The sequence below is a fragment of the Culex pipiens genome, chromosome 3 (genome assembly GCF_016801865.2).
Source record: "Culex pipiens pallens isolate TS chromosome 3, TS_CPP_V2, whole genome shotgun sequence".
Taxonomy (NCBI): domain Eukaryota; kingdom Metazoa; phylum Arthropoda; class Insecta; order Diptera; family Culicidae; genus Culex; species Culex pipiens.
Window position 1 is genome coordinate 119274470 of NC_068939.1, and position 25027 is coordinate 119299496.

The 25027-nt window shown below is 39.5% G+C and overlaps 2 protein-coding genes across 3 annotated transcripts; both read left to right on the forward strand.

Annotated features, from left to right (window-relative positions):
• The first annotated feature begins 2509 nt into the window (after positions 1–2509).
• On the forward strand, positions 2510–20831 carry LOC120413932 (6-phosphogluconate dehydrogenase, decarboxylating). Its single transcript, XM_039574923.2, has 5 exons — positions 2510–2721; positions 12632–12740; positions 16696–16810; positions 19409–19653; positions 19719–20831. The coding sequence occupies exons 1-5, from the start codon at positions 2711–2713 to the stop codon at positions 20685–20687; spliced, it is 1449 nt and encodes a 482-aa protein (XP_039430857.1). The 5' UTR covers positions 2510–2710; the 3' UTR covers positions 20688–20831.
• A 2602-nt stretch (positions 20832–23433) lies between these two features.
• On the forward strand, positions 23434–24241 carry LOC120413950 (LYR motif-containing protein 4). 2 transcript variants are annotated; one of them, XM_039574954.2, is made up of 4 exons: positions 23434–23546; positions 23622–23728; positions 23790–23910; positions 23967–24241. In XM_039574954.2, the coding sequence occupies exons 2-4, from the start codon at positions 23640–23642 to the stop codon at positions 24015–24017; spliced, it is 261 nt and encodes an 86-aa protein (XP_039430888.1). In that variant the 5' UTR covers positions 23434–23546; positions 23622–23639; the 3' UTR covers positions 24018–24241. The 2 variants fall into 2 exon arrangements, with proteins under 2 accessions (XP_039430888.1, XP_039430887.1); XM_039574953.2 differs by having other exon boundaries at positions 23497–23728.
• The last annotated feature ends 786 nt before the right edge of the window (positions 24242–25027 follow it).

Below are 25027 nucleotides of genomic sequence, written 5' to 3' on the forward strand. Positions count from 1 at the left end.
AACTAATGTCAAACGCCCTTCAAGCTTCGTTTCGCCAAGAAAAATGTCTATGCAAGCCATGAGAAAGTGAAACTATTGACAACCGGAAGAGATTTTTAAAGCAAATAGAATCCAAGGGACCGTCGAGGAAGAGATCCTTCAAGCAAGGGAAAATATCGAGGATCGAAGATAATTGAAGTATGCAAATTGAAGGGACTGAAGAATTCATCGATAGATGGAGAATTATTGATATCGAGAAGATCGACAGCCAGAGAGTCGACTGTATAAAAAAATTCAAATAAAAAAAAATACCGATTTCGTGGAGAATTGCTCTTTTGTAAACCTGCTAAATATAAATATACCTGCTAAATGTGGTCTAAATATAAATATTGTAAGTTTTAAAATATGTTCATGCTAAATTTGTTTTTTTCAGAACATAATTGTAAAGGATTATGTAAAATTGCTAAACTTATTTGATGAATAAGAAAAATGTTGTTCGAGATTTATTTATATTGTTGAATGCTTGAGCTTTTAACTTATTCATAAAGTTCATAGATTGGGAATAAATTGAAATAATCGAATCACGAAAAACATATATTTTCTTTGTCTTATTTTTGATTGTCGAGCTTTAGTGTAATCCCTAAACTACTCTAAAGTGATTTATAATTTTGAAATCCAAGATGGCGGCCAAAATGGTGGTTGCAAAATACTGAAAAATGAAGTTTGGTCATTTTTAAGGCTATCAATCATTCAAATTTGACTAAAACGGGGTCGCAGAACTCGAATTTGATTTCAAAAATAAGAAAATGGAAAAATAGGAAAAACTTTTTTTTTGTTCGTGATTCGATAATCCGAAGTCCCTTACAAACCTTCGGAAAATCGAACTTAGGATAATCGAGTCTGGACTATATATTATTTGAGAAGGGCGTAAGTTATTTCAATTTAGCTGTTTCTCGTTATTTTAATATTGCTGTATTTCGGAGCGATTACATCGTCTCAAAAGAGGTAAATAAAACTTGTAAGAAATTTTGCGAACAAAAAGCTAAAAAAACTGAAATTAAAATGTACGAGCAATTTCATGCTAAATAAGGAATCGGTTGTACCTGACCCTCTCCGATTTCAATTAAGTTTGTAGACATGTTATTCTAGGCTTACAAACTTAGATTTTTCTCCGAATTCGGTTAAGTTTACCGAGTTTTCAAATGCTGAACAGTTTGGTAAAAACTTACCGAATTCGGTAAAAACTTACCAAAAATCGGTAATATAGTTTATTTTTGTTCATCATAAAACTGATATTCGGTATTTTTTTTTTTCATTTTGACGGATGGTTTACCGATGTAAACTTTACCGATTTTTCAACTCCCGAATTCGGTAAATAAATCTAAGTGTGTTTATCGTCACCGTCGTGCTAACTTGTCGTACGTGCATTTTGGGCCAAATTGAGTTAAGAACGCCATTTTGTGCAGCTCACAATGCCTCATCTAATGACCTTCACAGATCCCTAAAATTCGATTTCAATCATGAGATATTCAATGAAAACCAAATAGCTCCGAAAATTTTTGTCACTTTTCATATGAGAGTAGTTTCAATCTTGTCGTGTCACTTCCTGAAAATTGATGTAAGTGCGACAAAGGGCAAAGGGATTTCAGCTCAGAACGCGTTTGACGCACGTACAAGTTAGACTACCGTAAACATTTGTAATTATAACTCGGGACTCCAGCAACCAACTTCAACCAAACTTCGAGACAATGCACAGAATGGCCTGCCAAACAAAAAGTGTTTGATATTGTTTACATTGCGTGCTTTCGTTTTTGTTCATTCAAGGTCAAACATTAAAACGCGTTTTTCTCGGAACGTCGAAATGGCGGGTGCGACAAGATAGCACGACGACGTCGTTATAAGCAATTTTTTTTTGTATATGGTGCCAGTTCCACTCGAGAATGACATTTGTAAAGGGCATAAGTTATTTAAATAATTTTGTATATCGTAATTTAAATATTGCTGCATCTCGAAGCCGTTACATCCTGTCAAAAAGTGGTCAAAGACAAACTTGTAGGAAATTTAACGGGCTCTCTGAAAAAAAAAAAAAAAAAAAACAGAGAGAAAAAAAACGTCGCTTCGATGAGATTTTAAGATTTTAAAGTTAAGTGTAAAATTTATACGTGATGTCACGACCACCCTACTCTACATTTAATAAAGATATTAAAACAAAACTCCATGCCTTATCCCAATTTCAGGTAGACCACACTTTAGCCGATCGCGAATTTAGTCTGTGTATTATACAATCCGCGGTTGACCACGACATTGAGCTTGCGCCATTCACACAAACACACTTCCCTGGTGGATCCAAGACATACATAAGATCAAACACGTGTTACAGCACACATCAAACTGGATTGCGCAGCGCGTCGCGACCTAACGACTACGTCCGTGGATGAGGACCTCCCTGGAAACGCACACATTGCCAGCACAAAACGCTATTCGCCGCGGTTGCAATTCGCGAAGTTCGCCGTCGCTGCTCGTCTGGTCTGTATCGTACGACTTTCAGTCAGTCATCGGTCGAGGTTGCTCCAGTGCGCACGCGTTTTTTTTCTGTTCACAACTCCAACTTAAACTCTCGGAAGTGGCTTAAGCCGTGGATTAAACCGGTCGTCCTTAGTGCGTGCTTGTGCGGTTCAAAATTTTCTCCAAATTAGTTCAACTGTTCGGCGGGCGACAACTGTGTAGCAGAATGGCTGAACCGTGAGTAGATCCAAGCAGGACATGGTTAAGGCTCCGCGAGGGTAACCTTCCGCCAAGCCCCAATTTCTGCCAGTCACCTCGAATGTACTTGAACTGCTCGCAGGCTGACACCGCGATTGGAAGGGGTTTTGCTGAATAGTTTAGTTTGCTGTTTTTTTAGTTGTTTTTGTTGCTGCTGTTGAGTTTTATTTATTTTTTGTTACATTTGCTCATACAAACACACACACACACACAAGATTGTCGAGTGTTTGTCGTCACACCGACCGAACCGACCGTCATTATCGTCATCATTGTTGGTTTGCGTCGAGTTGCGTTGACTTGCACTATCAGTGTTCTCATCGGAAATCGGAATTTCCGCAAATAGCAGTCGATTGCGATGTCTGTTCTTCCTTGAAGATTTGCAGCGAGCCGTTTTTTTTTGTTTTGTGTGTTTGATTTGAACTTAACCGGCTTTTTACGTTCTTGAATCGTCTTCGTAAAGACACGCTTTTAAGGCGCAAGACTGTATTAGGGTGGTGCCAGGTTTTGAGCATGAGCATGAGAGACCACCCATGGTTGTCCTTCTCCGTTGCTGAACAGGACCATAATATCCCATCAGCACAACCGGTCACACGCTTCAACGATCAAATGATGTTTCCCTTATCAACAGCATGCATGAATGCGCTGAAAAGATAAAACATCAGATCATCAAGTAATCAGCCGGTGCGAATAGGAAACAGTCGTTGGCCACCAACGGCGCCCGCCATGTCAGTTTGTAGATCTCGAGGGAATGGGACGGGAATGTTAGTTAGCACAGGCTGCTACCAAGGGTGGGTTCTATACGATATCCACACCCCCGCGTGTGCCGGAAAACTACTTCTACTTGGGATTTTGTTAGTGGGTAAGGGTAATGGCCAGGATTTAACATAGAGGATGATGATGCGACCCAATAATCAATAAATTTTGTTTAATGGTGTGATGTATTATGCATTCTCAAGGCAATCAGTCGGAGTATGCGGATGAGACTATTCCCGGTTATTTGGTGTTGAGTTTAGCATAAATGATTTGATCTTAGGCAGCCGGCTGTGGAAAGATAAAACCAACTAAAACGCAAGGGGCTGGAAACTCTAATATTACTTAGGAATACTGAGTATACTAACGATATTCCAGTATACTTGTTAGTATACTAACCGAAAAGCAATAAACGGTTAGTATATTAAGATACTCTCAGTATATTGGTAAGTATACTGGAAATATGTAAAGGAAATAATAAGTATACTAACATATATTTTGATATACTGGGTAACATAATAATTATAGCTCTAAGAGTTTCCAACCCCTTGCTAAAACGCGAAAACGCGAAACCGCCCGGATCGAAATACACGCACAATCGGGGGGACAACAAAGACGGAAACGGCAACGAAAATCCTGCGCGAGAACCGCGACGCACACCGTTCAAATTCTCCAACTCAACTTTATTAGGGTGGTGCCAGGTTTTTCGGAAAATGTTCAAAATAATTCAAATAAATCAGAACCTACCTTTTACGGTACCATTTAGGATCTTACCCCCGCCTTTAGGTGGGCTTCGATTTAAAAAATAAAAATAAAAAACAATTTTTCAACCAATTTTTGATCATTAAAAAGCAATCTTGAAATTTTAGAAAAATATGGATTGGTAGTTTTACTTGTTTTATGTGACTTTGCCAGTGTTTTTAAAAATGTATTTTTTAGGGGTCAACTTTAGCAGTGTTTTTTTTACTAACATTTCCTATATTTTAATTAAAAAGAAGTTTGCAGTAATTTGTCTAGTGTTCTAGACTATGCCTCTACGTATTTTTTCACTATTTGAATGTTAATGGTGCCATTCTGTAGCAGAAAATGTGAAAAACAAGCAAAAAAAAAATGAAAAAGTGACTGTAAAAACATGAAAAAGTAGATAGCCAAAATGCAATGATAGGAGGTGGTAGAGTAGGCCAAATACTACCGAAAACAAACATAAACTAAACAAGATAAATGCAATTTAAAATACATAAAACAAGAGAAGTAAAGTGTTTCGTAGAACAAAAGTTGCTCATAATGGCCTCCTGATCACGGGAAAAATAAAAATATTATAAAAAACGATACTTAATCCACCTTTAGGTGGTTGGTGCCTTCCTCACATTCATAAAGTCAATACATTCAGTAAAAATAGCAACATTCCCTTAACATGTTTAACAAATCAATTTTATTACTGATTTTTTTTGATAGGGTTCGCAGACCTTCAATTTTTCTGGCTCATTGGCAAGGTCTGATAAAAAAAACGTTACTTAATCCACCTTAAGGTGGTTGGTGCCTTCCTATTATTCCTATTATTGATTTTACTTGAACAGCAATTTTCAATTCTTTTTTTTACCAACTCTTCAAAATAAAGGTGAAAAGTCTCATGAGTTATATATTTCAGTAAAAAGTTCGTGTAAATCTTTGTCGAGACAAAATGATACAGCAACATAATTAATACAGAATTTTTTTCCAGAAGAGACGCAGACACTGCTTAAGCGATGTGGCAACCGGGCGATACGCATGCAAGGGGGTGTGGTTGCCAATCCCCCGTGTGGCCAAAAAGTCAAAAAAGCAAAAAGACCCGGCCTTTGAGGTTATGCAAAAATCACCCTTTTTTGTAGCTACAAAAAAACTTTTTCTTGGCATAACTTAAAGAATACTTCACTAAACAGTATAAAATTTAATAGGGTCTTAGGGGACTCCAAAACGAACAGAATAAGGCGGATCCGGACAAAATCGGTACAGCCAGTTCTGAGATAATCGTGTGGAAAAAAATCATGTCTACACACATCCCCACAGACATTTGTTCAGAATTTGATTGAGTCGATAGGTATACGTGAAGGTATATCTAGGAGTCGTATTTAAGAAGTTCATTTTTCGAGTGATTTTATAGCCTTGCCTCAGTGAGGTGAGGAAGGCAAAACCTATCCAACGATAGTTCGCATGGAAGATTCAGACAATATTTTTATCACAATATCTCAGATCCGGCCTCCAGAAAGTATATAAATAACACTTAAGTGCCAATAACTTTTGATAGGGTTGTCAGATCCTTGATGTTTTAGGCTCATTTGAAAGGTCTTTCGATTATCTAACTAACGATGGGTCACATGATGGACCCGGACATAATTTTTACTGAAATAACTGAGATCCGGGCTCCAAAAAGTGTATAAATAACACTTAAGTACTAATAACTTTTTGTAGGGTTGTCAGATCCTTGATGTTTTAGGCTCATTTGAAAGGTCTTTCGATTATCTAACTAACGATGGGTCGCATGATGGACCCGGACATAATTTTTACTGAAATATCTGAGATCCGGCCTCCAAAAAGTGTATAAATAACACTTAAGTGCTAATAACTTTTGATAGGGTTGTCAAATCCTTGATGTTTTAGGCTCATTTGAAAGGTCTTTTGATTATCTAACTAACGATGGGTAGCATGTTGGACCCGGACATAATTTTTACTGACATATCTGAGCTCCGGCCTCCAAAGAGTGTATAAATAACACTTAAGTGCTAATAACTTTTGATAGGGTTGTCAGATCTTCAATGTTTTGGGCTCATTGGAAAGGTATTTTTAATACCTTTCTGAAAATGTATAACATAGGGTTTCTCCCAAAAACCACCCTTTTTACAATCTTCCGGACATACGCCAAAATTGTTTTTTAGCATAACTTTTGAAGTACTTAACTAAACATGCTGATTTTAAATAGAGACCTATGGGACCCCAAGACGGATCGAATGAGACTAATACGGTCAAAATCCGTTCATCCAGTCCGGAGATAATCGAGTGACATTTTTTTTGTCCACCCACCTACACACATCCACACAGACATTTGCTCAGAACATGATTCTGAGTCGATATGTATACGTGAAGGTGGTTCTACGAGGTCGAATTAAGAAGTTCATTTTTCGAGTGATTTTATAGCCTTTCCTCAGTAAGGTGAGGAAGGCAAAAATTTGGGCAGTAGAGGGTTAATCAACCTAATCTAAAATTAAGAGATGTTTGGGTCAAAATATTGCATAAAAAATGTGTATATCAAATATGAAAAACAAAGTTTAATTCTCATTAACCATTAACCCAACCCCGTCTCTAGGCGGGCTTAGATTTAAAAAAAAAATCGCCAAAAATCTATTTGGAAGAAGAACTCATGCATTTTAAGATAATTCTAGGGGTGGAAGTTTGACTTCTTCTTTTTTGTTTTACTTTGTCAATGTTTTTAAAAGTGTATTTTTTCTGGGGTCAACTTTGACTGTGTTTTGACAAAGAACTTGTCTTAAAGCTCTATTTGCAGTGTCAATCCAAAAAAATTGGAAGATGTCGCGCGTTACCACGCACCGACGTGTCGTTCTAGGTACTTGAATCAAGCAACATGCCGAGTGATACTATATCAAGCAGGGCCAAAAGGTTGGACACCTCTGCTCTTTTAGCTTATATCTAGCAAAACAATGTAAATGGGCCAATGTCGAAGTGTAAACAAAGGCTGTATTCTGCTCGTTCCAAATGTAAACATCAACTGACGTTAGCAGGATAGACTCTTTGTTTACACTTCGACATTGGCCCATTTACATTGTTTTGCTAGATATAAGCTAAAAGAGAGTTAATCTTCGAATTTCTTGAAACCATTGAAGTTTATTTGAAAAATGTAAGTGCGACAACTGGCCAAAGAGATTTCAGGTCAGAACGCGTTTGACACACGTACATGGCTAGCAACTGTAAACATTTTTAATCACTACTCGGGACTCAAGCAACCAAATTCAACCAAACTTCGGGACAATGCTCAAAATGGTCAGCCAAACAAAATGTGTTTGTTATTGTTTACATTGCGTGCTCTTGGTTTTGTTTCTTCGAGGTCAAACATCAAAACGCGTGCGTCCCGGAATTGAATAAGATTTTTGCATCCTTAACCCCTCGGTCATATTGGGTTGTTTTGGTTTTTTGACGTTTGTCTGCTTTTTAGCTGGGCTATGCCCAGCCAGTTCAGTTCAAAGAAAGCATCCTGGAAGAACTTGTGGTTAGATTACGCCTCCAAGATCTTTCTTGTCAATATTAATGATTGCAATATTTACATCCAAGGCTCCCCGAAGATGTTACACAACCGACCTAATGCAACTCAGTAACAACAGACAGATTCTGTAAACGAATCACATGCCAGAGAATCAACAGGGGAGGAAGGATGTATGGACATACCGTACCAAACGCTCCGAAACATTCAAAATGGTGGAGATAGATATTTTTAGTATTTAGTTACGACCTTGTGGCATTATTCAATATTTGAAAAACCACGTGAACATATATCAGTTTTTGCTTTTTGGGTGTTTTTTAATACCACTGACTCAGGGCAGTTTCAAAAACGCCCAAATAGCAAAAATTGGAAATTTGGTTTATTGGACCTTTTCAAAAAAAAATCCAGATATACTCCCTTGTGACATTATCTCTTTATTCCCACATTCACTATTATTCCCCTCAACAGAATTTTACCAATTTGCCTTATTGTTCCCTGAGCAAACAAAGGGGTCCCCGGCGAGTATGTGTGAATGAGGTATAGAGATATCTAATTCCAGCCTCACGCACACTAACACACAATTTGTTTTGCTGGCCGGTACAAAATTTAACCTCAATCTTTTTCGTGTATGTACACGCAATACATGCGCACGTAGATAACCCATATAGAGAAGTAGTGATGGGGAGAGATAAAAGAAGAGATCTCACATAAGCTAAAGTGACGTGCAATGATAGGTTTTTCTATCACTCACTAATAACACTGGCTGTAACCATTAGTTGATGTACTCCTACAAACTTGACATACAAGTTTGCAAAAATATTATTAAATTTCAAATTGTTAAACAATTTTTCTTTAACCCCTTTGCAACGGTAGACGATAATATGTGAGGATGTTTTCACTACCTATAACAAAGGTAGAGATTTTGAAGAAACATTTATAAGACTACAAACCTTGATTTATTTGTTAGTTTAACATAAGCTTTGTTTGTTAGTTTATTTGTTATATTAACATAAGCTCAAACAGTTAAGCATTAAAACGATTCATAATTCAAACTAAAAAGGTATTTACAAAGCACAACACTAAGTTTTAAATTTGTTAAGTCAAATCCCTTTCGTGCATCTAACTATCAATGGCCGACTGCCCGCTGTTGGATTCACCGGTGTGCCGTGACGCGCGGACCGTCACGTGCAGCCGGGGTTGTGGCCGGACGGTTCACGCGGCGTGTGTGGGCCTCACGGAGATACAGCTGCACGTGATCACCACGGCGCCGGGTATGTTCTGGCGCTGCAACGACTGCGTGGACGAGCGCAACCAGAGGCTGGGCGAGCCACCGATTGATCGCGTCCGGAACCGGGCCGGACCGCAACCTTCACGATTCGACGAGTACGAGCCGCAGTGCAGTCTGGCGATGTGCGTTTACGGCGAGAGTGGAATCGATCGATAATGGTTGAAAAGGTGTTTGAGAAGGTCATTAATAAAAATAAGCAAGTTAAAAAAGTGTTGTATATTTTTCGCGATTTCAAGGGATTTCAAGGGAAAGGGGGATTTCAATTTGTATTCTGAGTATTTCGAATTTAAGAGAAAATTGCCCTTTTATTTTGTGATATTTTTGAGACTAATCAAAAACTGAAGACTAACTATTTATAGATACAGTATGAGAATTGTATTAATAATCAATAACAAAATAACGAATAAACAAAATATGTTCAGTCACGAACTCTTCACAACAAACCACTCCCTGTGCTCCTCATAATTGGCCATACCACGCCACGTTGAATCCTCTAAAGCCGCCGACCGCCAGCGCGCATCCAAATCGACCCGGAACGTCGAATATCTGGGGAAAATCACACGATGCGGAGTCACGCTCCAGGCCGTAACGGGCTCTCGGTGGGACATTCCCAGCGCACTTCGCACCGCCCTTTCCGCGCCCAGGTCGGACATGTTCGGCACGGAGAACCGGAGGTACAGCGAGAATACGGAGTCGTTCTTCTTGACGGTTTTTGGTGCGATCGGTGCAACGGTGGAATCCGTGTTTAGGGGACGCTTTTTGGATGGGGATGAGGTTTTGGTTTCGTCCACTTCCGGTTTTATTGGTGCTGGTGGGGTCAGCGTCGCAGTTTCGATATGTGGTTGAACGCCAGCTTCCGGAGCGTTCTGCTGCAAACATGGTGGAGAGTCTGAGGAATTTGTAGCTCCGCGATCGCCTTTGGGAGATTCAACAGTTGGGACATCTGCGATGTTCGAAGAATCCTCCATTGCAGAGTCGTCATTGTCGTCGCTTTCGTTCGAAATTGTTGAAGAAGCTGGTGCTCCGCGATCGTTTTCGCGATCTCCGTCGTTTGGTTCGGGAGTTTTAACAGCCGGAACTTCTTCACAGTTCATCCCTTCCGGATTCGGCGTAGAATCCGGTGGATTCTTCAGGCTGGTGATCTTGTAGTCCAGAACCGGAACCTCATTCAGCTTACACTCGGCGCAGAACCAGACAATGTTGCTTGACGAACCAATCACCGACAGGTCCGTCTTGGACAGCTCCACACACATGCCGTGAAAGTTCTTCCGGCACGGGCCGTCGCACGCGACCAGTTGATCGGTGTAGATACAGCTCGTCGACCCGCAGCTTCGCTCCTCGGCAGGCCGCAGCACTGCCACCGTTGTCCGGCCCGTCCGGATGTGATCGCGGCAAACGTCGCAGAACCAGAAAAAGCTTGATGAGGCAGCGATCACCGGAACGCTGGCCGCGGGCAGGCCTACGCAAACGGCGTGGAACCGTTGCCGGCAGCTGCCCTTGCAGTCGATCGAGCGATCGTTGAAGCTGCAGACCGGGGAGGAACAATGCGGCGAGGATCGGACCATTATGGGATAGACAAAACAGGACAACAGGACTTCTTTTTATAGAATTTTGGACGGTACAACAAAACTGGTCGATTGCTCACACAACTATTGCCATTTGATTCGATTGTTATCTGGTGGTTTGTTTGCTGATACCGTAAAGTGATGTTACTTTGTTACGGGGCATTGATCGCTGGACAAATGGCTGATGCACGAAGTGATTTGTTTACCTTTTTTTTTGGTACGATCCGCAAACGTCAAACCATACAAAATTGCTGCCGAATCTTTTCCGGGAGAGATCCGGAAAAAGATCCGGCAGCAATTTGTATTGATTTGTCGTTTGCGAGGGTGCCAAAAAGTTTGGTTATGTTCTGCTTGCAAGTTGTAACAAAGCCACCTCGACTCACGGTTTCTAGCACTTGATGATCCTCGGTAAACTTACAGACAATGCCCAACAATAGAATCCAACGGCTATAGTAGTGTTCGTGACGATCTTCAGTTACAGTGACACAACAGATCAAGAGCGATCGCGAGATTTCATATTTGTTCGAACGTTCAGAATTGTGTCTCAAATCTACATAATTCGTGTTGAAACCCCGATTTACGTCCAACTCAAACCACCATGGATCAATCCTCCCAGTCGTGCGCCTACCCAAACTGCAACTTCAACGATCTCTCGATCGACTGCAGGGGCAGCTGCCGGCAGAGATTCCACGCCGTTTGTGTTGGCCTATCCGCAGTTGATGTTCCGGTGATCAAGTCGTCGCGCAACTTGTTCTGGTTCTGCGACGTTTGCCGCAATGACCCCTTCAAGGAGTGTTCAGTGGGCATTTCGAATCGATCGGTACCGCCTGGAGCGGGCAAGAACTGCGCGTCTACGAGCTGTATTTTCAACGATCAACGCATCAAATGTGACGGGTCATGCGGGAAGGACTTCCACGGGATGTGCGTGAAGCTGTCCGGGACTGACCTGGCGGTGATTGGTTCCTCGCCGAACATTCGCTGGGTCTGCGACGGGTGTAACGGTAAGGTGGCGCCAATCGAGGAAGACACCGACGAGGAAGCGCCGGAGATCGAAGCTGAACACCAGGTGGAGGACGACTCTTTGGTCGTGCAGCTGGAGAACAAGTTCGAAAGCATTATCTCTAAGCTGACTAAACTGAACACCAACCTGGAGAAGGGAGTTTACAACACCCCACCGGATTCTTCGCCGAATTCGGAAGGGAACGGTGAAAATGGCAAAGTGAAGCAAGAACCATTTTCTGACTGCAACGATGTGGTGAAAGTTACGATTGATTCAACTGTTGTAGACCTGACCCGAGACGAAAACAAAACTCCAGATGTTAAATCGCCGGCGAAAATTTTCACCTTCGGCAGCGTGAAGAAGTCCGAGGCTCCGCTGGAGAAACCCAACTTCTCGTTTGCCATACCGGTGGACAGTGTCGAGATGTTCAAGAAATCTCTTGCTGCGCAAAGTTTCAAGCCGAAACTGGCACCGCTAAAACCAGCGGAACTCGTAACGGACAAAAACAACAACCTTCCCAAACCAGCGATCCCCAAGCAGGTCGCCGAGGTCGCCCCAACGGTAAAAAAAGACGATTCCAAGTTTACGCTGTGGATCAAATTCAAAGATCCGAATCTTCCCAACGGAGAAATGTGCCGGATGGTGCGCGAAGCGCTCGGAATGTCCGCAAAAGATTCCGTTGCGGCCAAAAATGTGGTTCCGAATCATCTTCGCTGCACCGGTCAGGCGTGGTATGCATCGTTCAAGATTGTCCTGGACGCTCGCTGGAGAGAAAAGGCTCTGGATGGTGAGACGTGGCGCCTGGTGGAGAATTATGTAAAGCATTCAGAGTGGGTCGAGCGTTGACGAAAGCTACTTCGAAATTCTGTTTATATTATATGGTTGAATAAAGTGTTTCTCGTGTATTGACTACAATTTGAACGATATTTTTTTTATTTTTGATGTCAAAACCCAAAGCGTGATTGCCTGACCAAGTCCACAAAAGCCGAATCATAGCTCATAATCAAACAACTTTTTTTTTGTTTTTAAACTTGCAGAAAAGCTGACATTGCACTTATCGGCCTGGCCGTCATGGGGCAGAACCTGATCCTCAACATGGACTCCCACGGTTTCGTCGTGTGCGCCTACAACAGAACTGTAGACAAGGTAGGAACAGGAACGATATGAAACATTTATTCATCTTTGTGTAGGCAAATATGGCAAAATTATTTAATCGAAAAAATGTGAATAGCTCTTTGTTCTAGATCAGCGGTGCCCAATTTCTGTTTGGTCCATTTATGAAGTATCGACCAACTTTTTATAATGCTTTAAATAAAATTTTCTTACAAATTATCTAGGAAGTATTTATATGTTCTTTAACTCTTGCTATTTAATTTTTCATGAATAAAAGCTGAATTCTCAAAGTATGTACACTCAACCCCCGGTGGTTGGTCACTTTTTCGTTTGACACTTTTTTAGTTTGTACCCCGTTGGTTGGTCAAAGTCAAACTAAAAAGTGACGAACTGTCACTTTTTACACGGCGCTCACGCACTCTATCAAAAGAAACGTTTGGTAGTGTGTGTGAACTCCGTGTAAAAGGGGTGTCAAACTAAAACGTGACCCCGTTCGTTTGACAACAGTTGGTGTCAAACCATCGGGGTTTGAGTGTATTTTGATTCCGAATTACACTCAAACCCCGGTGGTTTGACACCAACTGTTGTCAAACGAACGGGGTCACTTTTTAGTTTGACACCCTTTTTACACGGAGTTCACACACACCACACACTGTGGGTGAACACCGTGTAAAAAGTGACAGCTCGTCACTTTTTAGTTAGACGGCATTATTAACATATAAAACACAATTGCCAAAAAACAAGCAGCACAAAAATTTTTAGATATTAAAGTGGAAAGTATCAAAAATCTAGACAAAAAAAATTCCATAAATATTTGTTAAAGACAAAATTGAATGTGTAATCGAAAAATAATCAATAATTACTTTAGAGCAATTCCAGCTCAAATCAGGATTTTTTCTGGTACTTTTGTACCCGACCCTCTCCGATTTCAATGAAACTTTGTAGACATGTTATTCTAGGCTCATATAAGCCATTTTTGTGTATATGGAGCCTATAGTACTCGAAAATAACATTTGAGAAGGGCGTAAGGTATTTAAATATTTTTGTATTTTGTAATTTAAAAATAACTGTATCTCGAAGCCGTTGCGTCGTATCAAAAATGGTCAAAGACAAACTTATAGGAAATTGGACAGGCTTTCTGAAAAAAATACACTGAAACAAAAATACACGCCACATCTATGAGATTTTTTGATTTTTAAGTCTAAAACATAAATTTAAAAGTGATGTCACGATTTTTTTTTGTTCAAATTTTTTGAGGAAATAGCCTAACATGTTACCAAAAGACTGACAAAAAATGCAGGATGGTATGTTGCTCAAAAATCATTTACTAAAACTGTTTTTTTGAAAAGTGGTCTAAACGTCAAAATTTTTGAAATTCGGTAGTGGGAATCGATTCTCCAGACAATTTTACATTAAAGTCTCTATATTGACCTTTGTCCTATGTCCAATTTTTACCGGAAAGCTCGTCCAATTTCCCATAAGTTTGCCTATGAAACATTTTTTTTATATCGTTTTTATATTTACGTAATCAAATTTACTCCTGGTTCCTACCACACTGAAAAAAATATATTCTATTTTCAGTTATAAGCAATGTAATTAAGCTTATATCTGTAAGCCCTTACATCCAATTGAAATGCTGTCTAAGGCAAACTTATGGGAAATTGGACGAGCTTTCCGGTAAAAATATTTACGAGACTGAAAAACCATGTCTGTCATATAGAAATTGCTATAAATCACCAAAAAAACCGTTTTTTCAACATTTTCATTTTTAAAACCGCTGTATCTTCCCAAGGATTGGACATAGGACAAGGGTCATTATGAAGACTATTATGTAAAATTGTCTGGAGAATCGATTCCCACTACCGGTTTTCAAAAAATTTGAAGTTTAGACCACTTTTCAAAAAAACAGTTTTAGTAAATGATTTTTGTATTTTTTAAGGAGTGACATACCATCCTGCATTTTTCGTCAGTCTTTTGGTAACATTTTAGGCTATTTCCTCAAAAATTTGAACGAAAAAAAATCGTGACATCACCTTTAAATTTAAGTTTTAGACTTAAAAATCGAAAAATCTCATAGATATGGCGTGTATTTTTGTTTGAGTGTATTTTTTTTTTCAGAAAGCCCGTCAAATTTCAAGTTTGTCTTGGGACCATCCATAAACCACGTGGACACTTTTTTGGGAATCTGTTACCCCCCCCCCTCTCGTGGACAATTTTTCATACAAAAAAAATCTTTTTTGTATGGATCGTGGACAATCGCCAAACCCCCCCCCCCCCCTAAAGTGTCCACGTGGTTTATGGATGGTCCCCTTTGACCACTTTTCGATACGACGCAACGGCTTCGAGATACAGTAATTTTTAAATTACAAAATACAAAATTTTTTAAATACCTTACGCCCTTCTCAAATGTTATTTTCAAGTACTATAGGCTCCATATACACAAAAACGGCTTATATAGGCCCAGGATAACATGTCTACAAAGATTCATTGAAATCGGAGAGGGTCGGGTACAAAAGTACCAGAAAAAATCCTGATTTGAGCAGGAATTGCCTTTTACTGTATCGTTTTCAAGTTACAGGTACCTTTGGAATACATTATCGATTTTTAAAAAGTTAAAGGTAGCTATAACTCGTAAACGGTACATTTTATCAAAAAATGTAAAAAGGTTAATAGGTATTTTTTTTGTATTTTATGTATTTCCAGATTTTTGATATTTTGCAAAAACATAACTCCAGTACCAAAAAACATCAACAAGTTTCGAAAACTTTAAAAAAATGAAATAAAAAATGGAAGTTTTTCCGTGTGCCTATATTTGCTGAAAAGTCCCTAATCGTAACCTACAACTTTGCCGAAGCTACCAAATTGGTCAGAAAATAAAGAATTTCATACATTTACAATCGGAAGGGTCGGGACAACTTTTTCCGTTTTCGTCAGATTTGGCGAAAAATTACTCAAAAACAAAATTTTCATACCCAGGTTTGAAAATAAATGTAATTCGCGAAGTTTACAAAATTTGCTATAAATTTATCTGAAAAACAGCCACAAAAGGAAAAAAAAAAATTGGAATAATGGTGTTTTTGTTTTTCAAAAAATGAAAAGTACGCAAAATGTTCTGATCAATCCGATAAAACACTATCAAAATTTTAAACTCAAAATTAACATCTTTAAGGTCCTAATTTTACATTGAAAAGCCCTTTTCAATTGTTAATCTTGGATTTAAAATTCAACACTTCGAAATATGTTTTGTCCTTGCTTGTAGCCCAAAAATAGTCTTTATTTATCAAAAAATTAAGATCTAAAATATTTTTCTGTGTTAAAATTTGAAAAAAAAGAATGAGTATTTTTTTAGAATGTACTTTTTCCGAATTGTCTATATCTATACCTACCGAAGATACGAAACACATCTGAAATTCTGTTATCAAGATATTTACAGATTCTAGAATATTTACACAAAGCCCAGGCTTGATTACCTGAAGGCATTGAAAAAAAATACACTTCGGATAATATTTAGTAAGAAAATTAAGAAATGCGAAAAAATTGTTCATGATTCGAATATCTGAAGTCCCATATAAACCTTCAATAATCGAACTTCGGATAATCGAAACTCCGGATAATCGAGTCTAGACTGTTCCATTTTGGTTCGGACAGCTTTTAAATTTGTATGGAAACTTGTATGGACGAAACTATGACGTAAAATAACTGGAAGGCACCTGCAGAGTTAAGACTAATAAAATGAGAAAAGTTGCTCTCTTGCTTACTGGTTTGTTTCGAGTGTGTGAAAATAAAGCTAAACTGAAAAATGTTTCGTCATCGAACAAATAAAGCAATAACATCACGATGATACGTGACCTTAGCTTCAATTCCGTGATAAGCTTCGGAAGTCAAGCCGGCTAGTCACCTTAAATTGGCGCACGCCAATTTACGTGGTGACGAAACAAATCAAGATTATTTATAGTTTCCATTATTATTTACTTTTATCCACCCACAGGTCAAACACTTCCTGGATAACGAAGCCAAGGGCACGAAAATCATCGGCGCCAACTCCCTGCAGGACATGGTCAACAAGCTGAAGAAACCACGCAAGATTATGATGCTGGTAAAAGGTAAGATCTGAATTTGACGATTACGCCGCGCACTTGTGACTCATATAAACCTAAATCGAAGGACGTGGACCGTATCGCTACGACTGTTATGTAGGACTGTTGCGTTACGGCAAACGCCGAACGACTCACGCTCGAGGTTTGATAATGTCATTTAGAGGTTATGGGAGTGACCCCCCACGGTCGGAACATGCAGCAGGAGTTGCAACGCTCGACTCATAGATCGTGGAGTCTTACATGAATATGACGATCGTTGGAAAGCGAAAAATAAAATCCATAAATTTAACGCCGGGAGATAATCGGGTAATTGTGGGGTGAGTTGTCAATTTGTTTAGTCAGCGGGATTAACTTTTTGTTTTCATCCAAGGTTATGCCTAATTGAAAAGTTACCTTAGAGATATAAAGTAGTTCTGAAAAATCTAAAGGAGGTATTAGACTATGACAAACAAACAGACAGTTTGACTGCTTTGTTTGTTTACAGAAACGTCAGCATGCATACATTTTGCCTCGTTTGCGAGTTTAGCAAACTGTCAAACACGAAAAAGTGCGAGTATGTTTGTTTGTCATAGTCTAATACCTCCTCAAGTTTCATACGTTCGACAATGACCAAACTACCCTATACCGGCGTCCGGCAGACACCGTGTCGCGCGGTTGGCACGCCGGGTCTCGAAATGCATCGGTGACGCCGGCGGCCTTAGGCTCTTCCAACGCGGTCCGCTGCACCCCCGTCCGACGGTGGCTGCCTGTCTGAAACTAGGGCAAGCGAAAGTCTACCTCTGCTGATGAACTTACCGCGCGCGTTGTTGTGGCCCATTGCATAACAGGTTATACTGGCGCGATGACCTTCACCGCCACCGTCGGTTGTTCAGTCGAGCATTGATCTTGCCGAGCGCGAATCGTGACTTGGATTCGAACTCAAACAGCGCTAGAATATTGGCTTCCAGTCGGTTTAAGGGGGAGCCTACAGATTTGACACCTTTAGGGACGGAATGGGCTTCTATTTTTATGTTCTAGCACCATCGAGAGCAGTCGTGTGAAGCGGACAATCACTTTCGATTTGTGTACCTTTGCTCATTAATCTTGATGTTGGCGCAAAGTTACGTCACGATGTGGACAGCTTGAAGGTTGAAAGTTGAGTTGTAGCGTGGGTAAAAAATTAAAATATAACAAAATCGTTGATTTTATAGCTCTTACAATTTTGTTAAAAATGGTAAATCTAGCTATAAAGTTAGTAGATTTTATTAAATAACCAGGGACACACAAAAACACAAAAACAAAAAAACACAAAAACATAAAAACACAAAACACAAAACACAAAAACACAAAAAAAAACAAAAACAAAAAACACAAAAACACAAAAACATAAAAACATAAAAACACAAAACACAAAAACACAAAAAGACAAAAACACAAAAACACAAAAACACAAAAATACAAAAATACAACAACATAAAAACATAAAAACAAAAAAACACAAAAAAAAACAAAGAAAAAACAAAAACACAAAAACACAAAAACACAAAAACACAAAAATACAAAAACACAAAAATACAAAAATACAAAAATACAAAAATACAAAAATACAAAAATACAAAAATACAAAAATACAAAAATACAAAAATACAAAAATACAAAAATACAAAAATACAAAAATACAAAAATACAAAAATACAAAAATACAAAAATACAAAAATACAAAAATACAAAAATACAAAAATACAAAAAAACAAAAATGCAAAAATACAAAAATACAAAAATACAAAAATACAAAAATACAAAAATACAAAAATACAAAAATACAAAAATACAAAAATACAAAAATACAAAAATACAAAAATACAAAAATACAAAAATACAAAAATACAAAAGTACAAAAATACAAAAATACAAAAATACAAAAATACAAAAATACAAAAATACAAAAATACAAAAATACAAAAATACAAAAATACAAAAATACAAAAATACAAAAATACAAAAATACAAAAATACAAAAAAACAAAAATGCAAAAATACAAAAATACAAAAATACAAAAATACAAAAATACAAAAATACAAAAATACAAAAATACAAAAATACAAAAATACAAAAATACAAAAATACAAAAATACAAAAATACAAAAATACAAAAAAAAAAATACAAAAATACAAAAATACAAAAATACAAAAATACAAAAATACAAAAATACAAAAATACAAAAATACAAAAATACAAAAATACAAAAATACAAAAATACAAAAATACAAAAATACAAAAATACAAAAATACAAAAATACAAAAATACAAAAATACAAAAATACAAAAATACAAAAATACAAAAATACAAAAACATAAAAACACAAAAACACAAAAACACAAACACACAAAAACACAAAAAAAAACAAAAACACAAAAACACAAAAAAAACACAAAAACACAAAAAAAAAACAAAAACACAAAGACACAAAATTACAAAAAATACAAAATGACAGAAATACGCAACGTCTCTGACTTGACCAAACCATTTACGGAGCCCACACCATATCACGTGCTCGCGACATTCCACGATCGCGATCGTGCGTTAATTGGCTATCGCTTACCTTGCTTGTCTCACTTCCAGCCGGCAGCGCCGTGGACGACTTTATCGCCCAGCTGCTTCCGTTGATCGAGAAGGGCGACGTCATCATCGACGGGGGCAACTCGGAGCACCAGGATTCGGCCCGCCGCTACGAGGAACTCAAGGCCAAGGGCATCCTGTACGTGGGTTCCGGCGTGAGCGGGGGTGAGGAGGGCGCCCGCTATGGCCCGTCGCTGATGCCCGGTGGTCATCCGGACGCGTGGCCGCTGATCAAGGACATCTTTCAGGTTTGGTTTGGGGTGGATTGGTTGGTGAGGATCTTGTAAATGATCGCTGTTTTTTTTTGTTTTAGTCTATTTGCGCCAAATCCAACGGTGATCCTTGCTGCGAATGGGTTGGCGAGGGCGGTGCCGGTCACTTTGTCAAGATGGTGCACAACGGAATCGAGTACGGAGATATGCAGCTGATCTGCGAGGCGTACCACCTGATGTTGGCGCTCGGCATGACCCAGAAGGAGATGGCTCAGGAGTTTGACGAGTGGAACAAGGGCGTGCTGGACTCGTTCCTGATCGAGATCACTCGGGACATCCTGAACTACAAGGACGACGAGGGGTATTTGCTGGAGCGTATTCGGGACACGGCTGGCCAGAAGGGAACCGGCAAGTGGACGGCGATCGCTGCCCTGCACCACGGAGTTCCGGTCACGCTGATTGGCGAGGCCGTTTTCTCGCGCTGTCTGTCCGCCCTCAAGGAGGAACGTGCCAAGGCTAGCAAGCAACTCGCCGGCCCGTCCACCAAGCCCACCGTTGCCGACCGTAAGGCGTTCCTCACGCACATCCGCAACGCTCTGTATTGCGCAAAGATCGTCTCGTACGCTCAGGGCTTCATGCTGCTTCGCGAGGCCGCCAACGAGTACAAGTGGAACCTGAACTACGGAGGAATCGCGCTGATGTGGCGCGGAGGTTGCATCATCCGCAGTGTCTTCCTCGGAAACATCCGGGACGCGTTCGTGCGCAACCCGGCGCTGTCCAACCTGCTGCTGGACAACTTCTTCAAGGACGCCATCGTGAAGAACCAGCAGTCGTGGCGTGAGGTCGTTAGTCAGGCCGTCCTGTGGGGCGTCCCAGTGCCGGCCATGTCCGCCGCGCTGGCCTTCTTCGATGGCTATCGCTCGGAGCGGCTGCCCGCGAATCTGCTGCAGGCCCAGCGGGACTACTTTGGGGCGCACACGTACGAGCTGCTCGGCAAGGAGGGCAAGTTTGTGCACACCAACTGGACCGGCAAGGGTGGCAACGTTTCCGCTAGTACTTATCTGGCCTAATGCGACGAGGACGACGCCGCTGGTTGATTCCACTACATTCCGTTGAACAGAGGACACCTTCTCCATGAATCGTTATTTATTGTTGCTCATTCGGTTAGATTTCGAAATTGTTTTCTTTTTTGTAATAAAAGTGGTTGTTTAGGATGATGTCTATTTTTACTATTTTGAGAAAGTCACGAATCTTCCGAAGCTTTTGGGGTGGTACAAATTTCTAATGCATCTTTTGGCATCGACATTTTGTCATTTACAGAATCTGCTAACTCTGATAACTGCTCACAATTTGTTCGCTTCCGGGTCGGTGTAAAGTCGCCACCGGGATTCCAAGAGACGCATCAAGCCCCGGTTGTTGGTCACTTTTTAGTTTGTACCCCGTTGGTTGGACAAAGTCAAACTAAAAAATGACAAACTGTCACTTTTTACACGGGACTCACACTTACTATCATATCAAACTTTGGAAGTGTGTGTGAGCTCTGTGTAAAGAGGTTGTTAAACTTAAAAACTAACTTAATCCACCTATGTGGTTGATGCCTTCCTCACTTTTTACCAAAAATGGGTATATGCTAGGGTATATGAGTGGTTTCATCATTTTTTAAATCCAGAAAAAAAGAACACAATGTATAACTTATGTGGTCATAACTCGAGACAGGGTTGCCGGATCTTCAATGTTTTGGACTCTTTGGAAAGGCATTTCAATTACCTAATCAACGATGGGTCGGATGATGGATCCGGACATCGTTTACATGCATACAATTGAGATCCGGGTATTTGTGAAAACACATTTTTATGCATAACTTTTGAACTACTTATCGAAACTTCAAACAATTCAATAGCAGCGATGTATGGGACCCTAAACCAAGTTGAATGCAACTGGTTCGATCAAAATCGGTTCAGCCAGTGCTGAGAAAACTCAGTGAGAATTTTGGTCACATACATACATACACACACACATACACACACACAGACATTTGTTCAGTTTTCGATTCTGAGTAGATATGTATACATATACATGAAGGTGGGTCTAGGAGCTTTTAATAAAAAGTTCATTTTTAGAGCAGGATTATAGCCTTACCTCAGTGAGGAAGACAAAATGACCCCGTTCGTTTGCCAACAATTGGTAGCAAACTATCGGGGTTTCAATGTTTTAGATTTTACGCCGTGTTGTCATTTTCCCCGATCATAATCGACGATCGCATCGAACTGCGCTCCAGTTCATGTACACTCAAACCCCGATGGTTTGACACCAACTGTTGTCAAACGAACAGGGTCACTTTTTAGTTTGACACCCCTTTTACACAGAGTTCACACACACTACCAAATGTTTGTTTTTAAAGTGTATTTTTTTAGTTTGACTTTGACCAACCACTAACTAACAACAACAAATTACAAAAGTGTCAAACAAAAAAGTCGACGGTAACATTTCAAAAGGCATCATGTACGTTTTGACACTTTCTGGCTTATTGTATATTCTGAAAGTACTTCTAATAAGCTACCTCTCCACCAAAAATGAGCAAAAGTTACTTTAGTAAAGTCTGTTTAATCATAATTTTAAATAAAGTAACATAAACAAAATCTCTGCCATCAGCAGTCCCTGTTTATATAGCCCTGTCAACCTGTCAAACAAAAGGCTACATAAACCTCGTGACGAAAAAAAAGCAACATGAAAAAAGCGCCATGTACATTCGGCGAAGAAAAACGAATCATAACAAAGCGCCCCCCTCAGTGACAGCAGGGTGATATCGACGTTGGTGATTTCAAAAGAAGTTATGTTTGTTTTTCTCAAATAAAATTACGGGAATATTGTTTTATTGAATATGGATGATCAAGTATCAACAAAAGCAACGTTTTTCATCGTTTGTTATCATTAGAACATCTTATTTTGCTTTTATATAAAAATGATAATTGAAAATGGATGTTCAACATTCAAATGCGTTTTTCTCAAATCGCATGGTTTGTACATGATGCTTTTTGAAATGTTGGCATCGAAGTGACGAACAACCGGGGTTGAGTGTAAAGCTAAGAACAAGATTGTCCGTTCGACGCAATGGTGAACGCAGAACGCTGTGCCAGTTCGATTTTTCCATCAACTGTCAGTCGAACAATCTGCAGGGGTTGCTTTGTTCAATGGTCGATGACTGGCAGGCTATGATGACAGGCGCAAAATTTTGCGTTTGCGTTCAGGCCTGACGGACAATCTTGTTCTTACCTTAAACAGTGCACTCCTTTGTAACCTTCAAATCGAGTCGGCGTAAAACTTAATAGGTCAAAGCTGTCAGAAATGAAAAATTAACAACAATAACAACCCTTTGACCTCATGTTCGTTTTCGTCGTGTCTTGCCCTGTTCCGGATTCCGCCAAGCTGTTTTAGCACAAAGGAAACACTCACACACTTCCGCGTCAAACGTACATTCGCGACTGTCTACAACGTAAACATAAACAAGCGCCTCGTTTTATACGGCTGTTATTCAATACACGATTCTGCACGAATTAGTCTGTTTTGAGTTGTTATTACACGGTAAACATGATTCACATTATTTAGGGGACAAAGAGCCTAATTTTCTTCAAAAGCACGATGACAGCTGCCAATGTGTTGATTTCTTTACTCCATTTTTTCGAATTGATGAAGACGAGAGATGAAATTGTGTAACACTTCTCACGGCATATAAAATTGAAAATCTTGACAAAGTTTTCCTAAAAAAAAAGGCCTTCCAGTTATCTTCTAGACAACTGTAGCCCCTCCTACATGTGACAACCGGAACTACTGCGCACATGACGCCAAACGTCATCCCAGTTTGTTGTTTTGCTCGCTTCATTCTCTCGTAATCACTCTTGTGCGGTTCGGTGTTGCTATCGCGTGTTGATGTAATAATCAAGTGTTACAACTTTGTGCAACATTATTCCACACCTGAATAACTAACCCAACAAGCTTATTCATAGCTCCTCGGTGCACGGTTCATGGCCAGCGGTATTCACAAAATGAAGGTCCTTTCGCTGTACAAACAAATGCTGCGCGAATCGGAGAAGTTCAGCTCGTACAACTACCGGTAAGTTTGAGGCATATAAAATAAGTAATGCAACAACAACAATATTTTCAACTCGTCGTAGAATGTACGCCCTTCGGCGGATTCGGGACGCCTTCCGGGAGAACAAAAGCCTTACGGATGCGACCAAAATTGAGGGTCAGATGGAGTACGCCCAGAAGAATCTGGGCATCATCAAGCGTCAGGTAATGAACTCATTTCACAATATTTGCTAAATAATGCTGATTGGTTGTGTTTGCAGGCACTCGTCGGGCAGCTATTCCAAGCAGATAAACTTGTTATCGAAAAGTAAAGACTCTCAGCGTGATGGAGGCAAATAACTATGTATAATCTATGACCACCAGCCATTAACAGATACGTTGCGTTTAGCTTGTTCAATATCTTGATGTTCATCGTTCAAGAGCTCACAAAAAGGCTAGATTTATCAAACATTTCCTTAGAATGTAAATAGGTACCGTTCGAAAGCTGCATGGAGAGACGAAATTGTTGCTTCAATAAATAAATCTTTAGAGTGAACTTGTGTTTTTTTCCATAACGGGAATTCTCATATGTTTGGCAGGTTAAGGGGTTACATACATGTAAGAAATCGTAAAATTTCATAATTCAGAAAATTTATTGAATCCTCTGAAAAGATGATTTTTAATCACTCCTGAAAGTTTCATGAAGATATTACAGATAAAAATGTATATTTTAATACCCTGAAAACAGATTTTTAAAAAGGTTTAAATGTGTGCTTATACCAACCTCTGATTTTTTCCCCAATTTACATGTATATAACCCCTTAAGCACTCGCTCCTAAATCCATCCAATTGGTTGATTTTCACTAGTTAAACAACTTCTTTTGTAAAACTTTTGATAGAAACTTGCCTGCTCACTTCCTTTCTAGTCAAAAATTTACTACCACATTGACACCTCTGAGTGTCACAAGTTGGTTTGTTTGCATCAGAATCTACTTTCTCTTTCTCGCAAAAGTTGTTTGTCATGCGACTTATAGCTGGTATTTTTAAGCCTAACCGTCCGATGACAGTTAACATATTTCGCAGGGACAGTGACAGCTCGAGCTCGACCTTCGTTTGCATCAGGACACTGTGCCGAAGAGTTCATCATTTATGAGTTAAATTATATATTTTTTCACTTAGATTGCCATTTAGCACAATAAACAAACCCGCAATATGTTATTTGGAGCGTTTGTCCAACCCCTACAACAATTTCCAGGTTTTCTCATCAAATGAGACGCAAACTGTCCCTTATACATAGGAAACTGCATATAACAATCCAATTGTTGAATAATTAAAACCGTGC